The sequence below is a fragment of the Otolemur garnettii genome, unplaced genomic scaffold, assembly GCF_000181295.1.
Source record: "Otolemur garnettii isolate 467f Iridium unplaced genomic scaffold, OtoGar3 scaffold00013, whole genome shotgun sequence".
NCBI lineage: Eukaryota > Metazoa > Chordata > Mammalia > Primates > Galagidae > Otolemur > Otolemur garnettii.
Window position 1 is genome coordinate 3,262,642 of NW_003852408.1, and position 10,273 is coordinate 3,272,914.

Genomic DNA, 10,273 nt, shown 5'->3' on the forward strand with positions numbered 1-10,273 from the left:
GGATTTCAGTACCGCGAGTAGCAAAACCTTTGGAATAGCGAGAGAAAAATCCTCTGCTTGCAAAGATTGCAAGGAAAGCGTTATCTTTTGTTCGTCCGCTAAGTAAATATCAAAGGAAAGTTCCTACAGTTAAAGAAATGATAAATTCTATCAGGAAAGATTTCAGTTTTCTCCATTTGAAAAGACCTTTAAGGGAATTAACATCACAATCATTTTCCTCTAGCAGAGGCTAATAGTTTACAGCTGTATTGGGCTTCCTCACTTAAAGAGCCCATACTTGGAATTTTGAACTCTGATAATTACCATCTTTTACCTAGAAAGAAAAGGGCTAGATAACAGGAAGAACCACCCTTACCACATTAAAAGTTATTTTGTTTGTATATAAAAAAGGGGAGAAATGTAGCAGCCTGTATAGCCTATGGCTAAGAGGAGTGAGAGTTATAAGAAATACCTGTAATGGAACACCTTGGTGAAAAGGGGATGGAGAGAGATTTGGTTCTAACAAGCATGAGTGAGCTCGCGAGATGAGAGCATTGGTGACTTGGCAGTCTCTACACCTGTGATGCTGAGAAGCACAAGGCAGTCGGGAGCATGCGCATTCTATCATGGATCCACTTACTCTGACTCTGTCTCCTCTCCTGCCTGCAGAACGCCAGCACAGCGTCTCTGCTGAAGATTACCAAGCTCTGCTAAAGACTAAGAGCTATCTGTTCTAAGAAGACTGCTTTACTCTAAGATACTCTGTCTCTCTCCCCCCAGCTAAAGTAGATAGCCCTCAAGCACCTACGAGAAACTGTTCCTGAGCAAGGTAGCTTAGTGGTCCCCATCCAAAACCTACCTAAGCTGGGCCCGAGACCTGGCCAGTCCCGGGCCCTGACAAATTCCTTTCTCTTTTTGTGTTATTATTTGACCTTGAATTTTATATCTCTATGTTTTAATGATAATGAATGTTGATCTTGTATTTTCATGTTTAAGACATGTTTGAGCATTTCTTACAGGACTGGTCTAGTGATGACAAATTCTCTCAGTGTTTGCTTGCCTGAGAAAGATTTTATTTCTCCTTCATCTATAAAGTTTATTCTGGCAGAATATAAAATTCTTGGTTAATGGGTTTGCTTTTTTTTTTTCTTTCAGCACTTCGAAAATGCCATCTCATTCTTTTCTGGCCTATAAGAATTCTGCTGAAAAGTCTGCTTTTAGTTTGATGAGGTTTTCTTTATAGATTCTTGCTAACTTAAAAATTTTCTTTCTCAGATGGTGCCAGTAGTTCAGTGGGTAGGGCGCCGGCCCCATATGCCGAGGGTGGTCAGTTCAAACCCAGCCCAGGCCAAACTGCAACAAAAAAATAGCCAGGCATTCTGGTGGACACCTGTAGTCCCAACTACTCAGGAGGCTGAGGCAAGAGAATCGCCTAGGCCCAGGAGTTGGAGGTTGCTGTGAGCTGTGATGTCATGCCACTCTACCAAGGGTGATAAAGTGAGACTCTGTCTCCACAAAAAAAAAAAAAAAAATTTCTTTCTCTTCAACTTTAGTTATTCTGATTTTAATATGCTATAGTGAAGTCCTGTTGCAATATATTTGCCTGGGGATTGTGAGGCCTCCTGTATGTGAATGTCTAACTATCTTGCTAGTCCTGCAAAGTTTTCATTGATTATTTCCTGAAATAGGTTTTCTAAACTTTCTAATCTATCTTCCCCTGAGGAATACTGATTATTCTGAAGTTCAGTAACATTATATAGTCCCAGATATCTTCAAGGCTTTGCTCATTTTTTAAAATTCTTTTTTCCTTATTTACCTGACTAGATTATTTCAAAAGACCTGTCTTCAAATTCAGAGATTCTTTCTTCTGCTTGGTCTAGTGTATTCTTAAGTTTTTCAAATGTGTTTTGTATTTCCTTCAATGAATTTTTAAGCTCCAGAATTTTTGTTTTGTTAAATTTTTTAAGAATATAGCTATCTCCCTAGTAAATTTCCGATTCATACCTTGAATTAATTTTCTGATTTCTTTGTACTGGTTTTCAGATTTCTCTTGCATCTAATTGAACTTCTTTAGAATCATATTTGGAGTTCTTTATCTGGCATTATGAGGATTTCTTTTTGATTGAGATTCATGGCTGAATAATTGTTGTGGTCCTTTGATAGTGTCATATCTGCACATTTGATGTATCAGTCAATTAACTCAATTTTTTTGAAATTGCTTTTAAAGAGAAAGATTTTTTCCTAAAGATGTACTACATATATGTGTTGGTTGAGTAGGACACTTTGACTTTGATTTTGGATGTCTGCAGAAGTGTGATCTCTTGTATGATTTCTTAAGTAGTACATGGAGCCAGCGATATGTGTGATTTCCTTATAACTTAGGGTACGATTATTAGTTGTGGATGCTGTGAAGTTTTGCTGGGGACTTGCATGCCAGCAAATCCAGTCTTCAGGCCTCAGTGGTGACAGCAGTGGACTTAGTAGGCCTAATTTTAGGCCCCAGAGTAGCTCACACTGGCAGCAGCATTAGCGTGTTCTGGGGAGCCAATTCTTGGGCCTTCAAGTAGCTTTCTCAGAAGCTGGTAATTGGAGTAGAGGGCCAAGTGTGTGTGAAAGTTTTCAGGCCCTGTAGCAGCTAGCGTGATGCAGGAGGTGGCAGTAGTGGTGGTAGAGCCACCCAAGAAAACCTATGTGGTCCGTGTTGGTTTTACTGATAGCTGCAATGGATTGAGCAAGCTAGTCCCCAGTCCCACAGTTGCCTATAATAGGGCAGTGGATATTGTCTGAAGTGTGCTCGGGAACACTGTGTCTCTCCTGTTTCTTCTTGGCTGAGTGGCAGCCACATCCATGTAACCATGAACTTGGCCCAAGGATAGGATATGGGCCAGCATTAAACTCTCAAAATGACACCAGCTATGGGACTGCAATCTATTATCTGAGTAATGTGGTCCACTCATTTCTCACAGTCCCACAGGAGCCCATAGCAGGGTGGTGAGAAATGTCCTTGGTGTGTATAGGAGAAATTAAACTCCCCTGTCCCTCCTCAGCTAAGCAGGGCTGCAGCTGCATCAGCCCTAATTCACCCAAAGATGGGGCACTTCCTGGCTTTAAGCTCCCAAAATAATATCATGGGCCTGTAACCAGAGAGCATGGGTCCTTTCTCAGACAGGCTACACTGGCAAGAAATTGTGGAGTATGCAGTTCACTTGAGATTCAATCACACAGCACCCTGTGGCAGGATGGCCAGTATTATCCTAGATGTGTGTTGAAAACCTGGTTTCCCTGTCCCTCCCTAGCAAGGCAGGAGCTGTAGCTGGGTTAACCCAAAATCAGCATGAGGGTGTGAGTGAGAAGTTGTGAAAAATATGTTTGCTCACATCTCAGTCTCAATAGCAGCCCCCAGCAGGGTTGTGGGAACCTTCCCACAGGTATGTGGGAGAGCCTAGGCTCCTCTATCCCTCCTAGAGCCATACAGTGGCTGCAGACATGCCTGCAGTTTCATGTTTCTAGGTTCATATCCATGGTCTTCCATGTGGGTTCCCTTTCTGGAACACTGCCTCTGTGCAATCTCTACGCATCTCTATGTTAGGCTGGAGACATGTGTGGGTTGGGGAAATTCTCGTGTAACCAAAATTGTAAAAGCTTGTTTTGGAATGTGGAGCCCTATGGGCTTCTCTCTTACTGCTCATGCCCAGGAGCTTCTCCCAGCTTTTAGCCAGTCACTAGCTGGGCGAGTTGCCCTGAATGCTCCCCTTAATGACTTTTGGTGTTTGCCATTGCTTCCCTGCTGAATCTTAGCATTCTGTCCTAGACAATCTGTTGAAATGTCAGAATCTGCTTACTATTTTTTTTCCTCTCCATTGAGGAGTCAAATACTACTTGTCCAGGTAACCATCTTGATAAGTGGAATACCAAAAACAAAGAATTGACAGAATATAAAGAGATCATATACTCTGTATTAGACACAAATACAGGTGTATTCTTCCTAACAAAGAACTAGTCTGTGACTGAGCATTTTGTTGTATAAGGGAAAAGAGGTATAAGTGCCAAAATTAGAACTCAGTATTATATGCTTCCCGGACAGCTGGTGAAATTGGGAAGGCCTAGAATGGCCTATACACAAGTCCCCCTCTCAGCTCTGCTCCAGCAGATAAGATCCACTAAACACACTGCAAATCAAGGGGACCACGTGCAACCTCTGTTTATTCTTGACTAGCAGGTTTCAGTTTCCTGCCAGTCACAAAATTATTCAAACAAGCCAAACACAATCTACTTCAGGAAACAGGAGCTACCCCACCCTCTAGAGCCACTGGTTGTTCACTCTTCCTGAGTACAGTCCCTCCCGCATGGCCCTGAGTGGTGTGTGATGCCCACTTTCCCCAGGGTTATGAGTACATATGACTGAAAAACTGCTAACAAGCTCATCTGCCCAGGGTCAGATGTCATGTATTCAATCACCTCCAAAACTCTAGGGTAGGAATGGAGTTACAAATGTTTTAAGAGTCTTGCATCCTAAATCTTTTTAATAAGAGATTTGATTTTTTGGATCTTTGGTTCTTAGACCAGCTACACATTAGAATCATATGGGGACAGTATAGAAAATACTAGTATCAGGCTAGGAGCAATAGCTCATGCCTGTAATCCTAGCACTCTGGGAGGCTGAGGTGAGCAGATTGGCTGAGGTTAGGAGTTCGAGACCAGCCTGAGCAAGAGTAAGACCCCCATCTGTAAAAATAGCTGGGCATTACTGTAGGTGCCTGTAGTCCCGGCTGAGGCAAGAGAATCACTTGAACCCAAAAGTTTGAGGTTGCTGTGAGATATGACATCATAGCACTTTACCAAGGGCAACAAAGTGAGACTCTGTCAAAGAAAGACAAGACTAATGTCCTCTTCCCAACATCAGAGATTCTGAATCAATTAGTGTGTGTTGGGGCACAGGCCCTCGTATTCTTCAAGTCACACAATCAGTAATTCTGTGTATCTGAATCACCTGGGAATTTATCCTAGTGTCCAAAACATACATAGACTGATTCAATCAGAATTTCCTCTAGAGGTGGGATCCAGGCAACAATATTTTCTAAAGCTGTTCAGGTATTTCCAAGGTGGAGGATAAGTAGAGATTTAGCCTGAACAAATTCTGGTTTTTAAGGCACAGGTATATTATAAGTCAATGTTGTGATTGGCTTTAACATCTGTCCCAGGAGAAAACAGTAATAAGAGTGAGGTTACCTTTGCTGTAACAGTTTATCTCTCCTTCCCACAGATTTTTGGCTGTGGACTATGGGAGACCTAACCCTCTGTGACTAGTCCATCCCAAAAAGCTACAAAAATACCAGAATCTTAGACTGTTTTAACTATTGAAGACTACCTCAGTTGGCCAAGAGTCAAAGGCAGTTCTTATAAGATTCAAATATTGTTAGGGGATTGCCTTGGAGATTAGGTATGTGCACATAGTTGACTCTTCTCTATTGAGTACATGTATCAATGTTACATGATATTCTATATAAGTGCTGCCCCCTGCAGGTGTGCAAAAAGCTGACCCTTCCTAATATTTCCATCTCATTGCAATAAGAATCAAAGTATGATTTCGATGAGAGAGGAGAATCATTCATGATTGGGCAGACTCTAAAGCAGGAAGCCACAGGGCAGGCACAGAAAAGATAAGACCTAAAAGATCAGAAGGTTTGCACATTTCCAAGCACCAGCCAAGCAGCTAGAGTAAAAATTCCCCATGGTTTGCTCAAGCATGATGGTTTCAGTCCTAACCAGCTCAGCACTCTGATGGCTCCCTCAAGACTGGCCATAGGGGCTTCATAAAATATCCACGTGCTCTGCATGCATATCTCTTCAGAACTAATGTCAGAGCCCACACCTTGAATACTGACCTGGCTTGTTTCTTCTGGCTGATGCTTAAGGCCATCTTGAGCTCTGCCTATATTTTGGAGTGGATCTTTGGGATTTTCTTTCCCATTCCCACTACCTTCTTGAAAATGCTGTTATTCTCTCACATTTGCTCCTTCCTTGGTCATCAGAACAGCTCTATCCATTACCACTTTACACTCCATCTCTAGAGACCACAGTGGGCTAGAACTAAGCTTCCTAATACCCATTTTCCAGGAGAAATGAGAAAATGGGAAGGTTTCCATAAAAACAAATGGAAAGTATGCTTTCTTGCTGAGATACCAAGCCTGACCCATGCTCCTGGCTTGGGTCATACATCTGTTATGCTTTGCTCACCACACATAGCAATATATTTTAACTAAAAGTGAGCATGCTTCAGGAAAAAGCAGAAATGACACAGACAAATGCCTAGGAAAGATGTGGAATATTCATATAATAGTAGGAAATTAATACTTACAGAAGGATCATCTGAGTTAGTATCGTGAGACTTCAGTATCCTCCGCTGAAAAGAAAGACAAATCAAATGACCCTACTGAATGTCATACTTGCACATATTATTTATTTAAACAATCATTTGTTTAAGAGATTAAAAAAAAGAACGGTTGTTAAAAAATTGGAGCCAGGGATATCATTAGGTTAGGGTGATTTGAGAACTTGAAGTTCCTATGGAAGCAAATCAAAGTCCAATAAAAGCAACAAGATGAAACTGGACACATAACCAACCAGAAACTGCCAGCTAACCGCTAATTAGGATGTTTCTGCTCTCACCAATCAAATATATTTTCTATGTTTACTCCCACATCAGCCTCACTGTCTAACAGGCTATAGCAGAGCTCTCTAAACCTCTTCTGGTCTGAGTGCTCTCTGATTCATAACTTGCTCTTTACTCAAATAAATTCTGTTATTTGTGTAAAGTTTTTCTTTTAACACAGTCTATTGTTTACTTCATATCTAATTTTACAGATCTACATATCTACTAGGAGAATAAAAAATGCCAAAGTTTCACTGTTTGGCCCATGTGAGTTTCATTTCCTGGCCAAAGTGGGCCTTTGTGAAGCTGTGCAGGGAGTCTAGACCTGGTCTCCACAAGCCAAGTTGTAGAAACTCTACTTGTCCTCTTGCCCTGAGGAGCCCTCAGGGATTTCTCTTTATCTTGGCTCCTCAGAATTTATCATCCCACTCAGAGGGGCTGTAATCAGAGTCAGGTTGAGGACCCAACTGCTAGTGATCATAGGGCCCAGAGTCCTGGAGGCCATGAAAGTGTCCCAGAAAAGAATTCCACTACTTTCTTCACCCTTAGAGACACATCCCTGAGGGTCCCCAGTTCTGCAACTCTTCTTCCCCCAAAGTCTCCTCCTCTCTTCTCTATCCAAATCCCAAGAAAATGTCAGACCAGCTGACTTTTCAGAGGTGACCTACTACATTTATTGATTTTACTTTTAGATATCCAATAGCCTGCCTTGGCATCCTTCCCTTCTGGGATGCAGGAAACCTTGGCTTTTATGTCTAGCACAGGGATGAAAGGCCAAAATAAGTGTGATCCAAGTGACGATCACCTCAGAGGTGACCTTGGTTACTACCGGCCTCTCTGACTAGCCTAGAATCTATACCCCAGCCCATTAAGTTATTCCTCCATATTTACAATAAAATTAAAACAACCTTGAAGGTCAATCTTTTGTAATGGCCACTGGACATTTAGTATATGCTTAATAATTATAAGTTGAATGGGTGAATAAAGGAATATTATTTTACTTAGAGATCACTGGAGTTGCTTAAGCAAATATTAGCATACAATAAATGATTGTTCTGAGTGAGTATATCTGATTGTTTTATGACATCTCAGCTATCACCAGAGGGCTTAAGTGGCCCCTATTTTGAGCCAAGAAGCTGTCATGTGCTGCTGATAGGAACAGTAAAGTTTCCAGAAGGCAAAGTGGCTCTGAAAGCAAGAGAATTCAGAAAGGGGCCGAGGACTCATGAAGATAGGAATGGATCCTGAGATCTGCCACTTTGGGGATCTTCTATTCTTGCGTATGAGGAGACATAAAATACAAAGGCAACAGAAGCTTGTTGCTGCAAAGTTTCGCACCCACAAATAAGGGTAGAATATTAGCTGGAAGTTTCCAGCTTCTTTATGTAACTTAGACTGGGTTACTCTTGACACCTGGGGAAAGGTAGAGATCCTGGTCTTTAGTCTACATACTGAATAGGTCAAATAATATTTACCTTTCAGAAAACCTACTGAAAACCTACTGAACGAAATGTTCTAGTGGCCAAGAGTTGAAATCAGCGAGATAATTCAAAGGCCTAAATCTCAGCTTCCTGGTGGAATATGAAGCCCAGTGACTAGTTATGAGTGAGCTATTTTAGAAGTCAGTGAATGTCTTGGATGAATATTTCTACCTAACGTGTATAAGGAAGAGACTTTTTCCCTCCCCTCCTTCCTCAGGTTCTCATTCATATCCAGTCTTGAAAAAAACCATCACCTTGTCCTGAACCTACACTGCACTTAACCTATTTGTTGTTGCCTTCTTCAATAGAGAGAAAAATTACTTTCACAGATAAAGCGGTGGTCTGCACAGCCCCTCTGCACTCAGAAAACCTATATTCAATCTAGTGGAGCCAAGGAGGTCAACCTTTGCTATAAAATACTTTTATCTCCCACCACCTTCCTCCCCGATAGCACCATCCTCCTGAAGGGGAAATAATTTCCCCTTTGGAAAGACATCTGCTTGTCTGTGTGTGCATTTTACTGCAAGGTAGAAAAGGACGTGAAGGATCACAAAGAACTACTGATTTTGTTGCCTGTGTCATGAAATAATATTTAGTTTCATATGAAAGTTTGCCAAATGACTCAGCAAACTTTTGTCCCATCAGATTTCATTACAGTTAGGAAAAAGTGAAATCAATGGAAAAAATCTGGGTTTGAGTTGAAGATAATGCTCCCACCTTATTATGAAACATTGTTATGCATTCTAAGATTGTGTTTGCTCTTCTGACTTTGGCACCCTTGAAAGATCTTCATCTATTGCTAAAACACATCCAGGATGTCTTTTTTTGATGGCTCCTTGTCATCTCCATCTTAACTGGTTTAATATTCAAGGAAGATCTAGCTTTATATACAACATAGTATTCAAAGTAGCCATTCTGAAGGAACTAGAGGAAGTGAAGCTTTCACCTCCTCTAGTTCTATAATTACCAAATTCAAACTCCATAAAATAAGGTGTAAAATCAGCTCTGTGATAAGAAGAGTTCTAAAAGAGCTATAAAAGTTACATAATATCACCTTTTTCCTCCCATTATATACTCTTGAAGGATGAGGTAGCATTCCACCCTGAAAGGTAAAAAGATCTAGGTCAGCCTGTATTTCTGTTTTAGATTCTGGCATTTCCCATCACCTCCCAAATATTTCTACCTGGATATCCCACTGCCAGCTTAAACCCAAGGTGTCAGAAAAATGATCTCCCACTCTTCACCAATATTCCTGTACTTCTTCTAAATTTTAATCAATGAAAGCTGGAAAATCATCCTTAGAACCGTTTCCCTTACTCTTGTGCTTCTCTAAGTCCTAAGAGGCTTTTCTTTATAATATCTTGTTTATCTATCTACCACTTCTTTTCCATTCCTACCAGCGGGCACTCTGGCTAGAGGCTCTACACAACAGTCATCTAATCACACAGTTATTACATGCCCACTGGGTATCAGCCACTGTGATCGATCTTGGGCATATAAAGATGGACAAACCTAGAGGGATCTAGAGACAAAGACAGACCTGTTGGAAGACTCAATATAAGATGCGTAGGAAGAATCTTAGTATTGAGTTTAGGAAGCATAGGGGAGGTATGAACAGGGTTCAGGTCAGTCGTTGAATATTCAGGGAAGGGTAACATTTGAACTGATCATTCTAGAATGAGCTATAGGCTTGCTAGATACAGAGACAGGGAAGTCATTTCAAAGCCCCATAGCCATCTAAAATAATTCTTTAAATGTCATTACCAATCTCAGAAGATTTCCTTGATTCCCTGTTGTCTAGATTATGAGTTTGAATTTCTCAGCTTGGCATTAAAGCTCTCTCTAACGGATGGATTATGCCTTATTACACATCATCTTTCTACCTAAATCCACAGAACTGCTTCTGCCACAGTTCTGGTTGTCATGCTATTCTTTCTCTGGAGTGACTTCTCCCACTTGACTTTCTAAGAACTTCTGGTTCACAATTGTCTGAATACACCCTAGTCAGAATGACCTTTCCCTCCACTCAAGCTCCTGTCTCTATCCTAACAGACCAACTTTTATAACCTTGATGTCCTGCACTGTACTATGGTTATGAATCCTCTTTCTTGCTGAGTGAGAAGATAAACTCACCGGCATCATGACTCTATTTGTAACTCAA

At 41.1% G+C, this 10,273-nt stretch overlaps 1 protein-coding gene across 1 annotated transcript in view; it reads right to left on the minus strand.

The window, feature by feature from the left end:
• LOC100962440 (nuclear body protein SP140) overlaps positions 1-10,273 on the minus strand; it is a 103,754-nt gene that overhangs the window by 7,363 nt on the left and 86,118 nt on the right. Inside the window, exons 20-21 of the mRNA XM_023510366.1 lie at positions 9,167-9,255; positions 6,338-6,382 (exon numbers count right to left, since the gene is read on the minus strand). Of these exons, the coding sequence (XP_023366134.1) occupies positions 6,338-6,382; positions 9,167-9,255 (134 nt within the window). The remainder of the gene's footprint in view (positions 1-6,337; positions 6,383-9,166; positions 9,256-10,273) is intronic.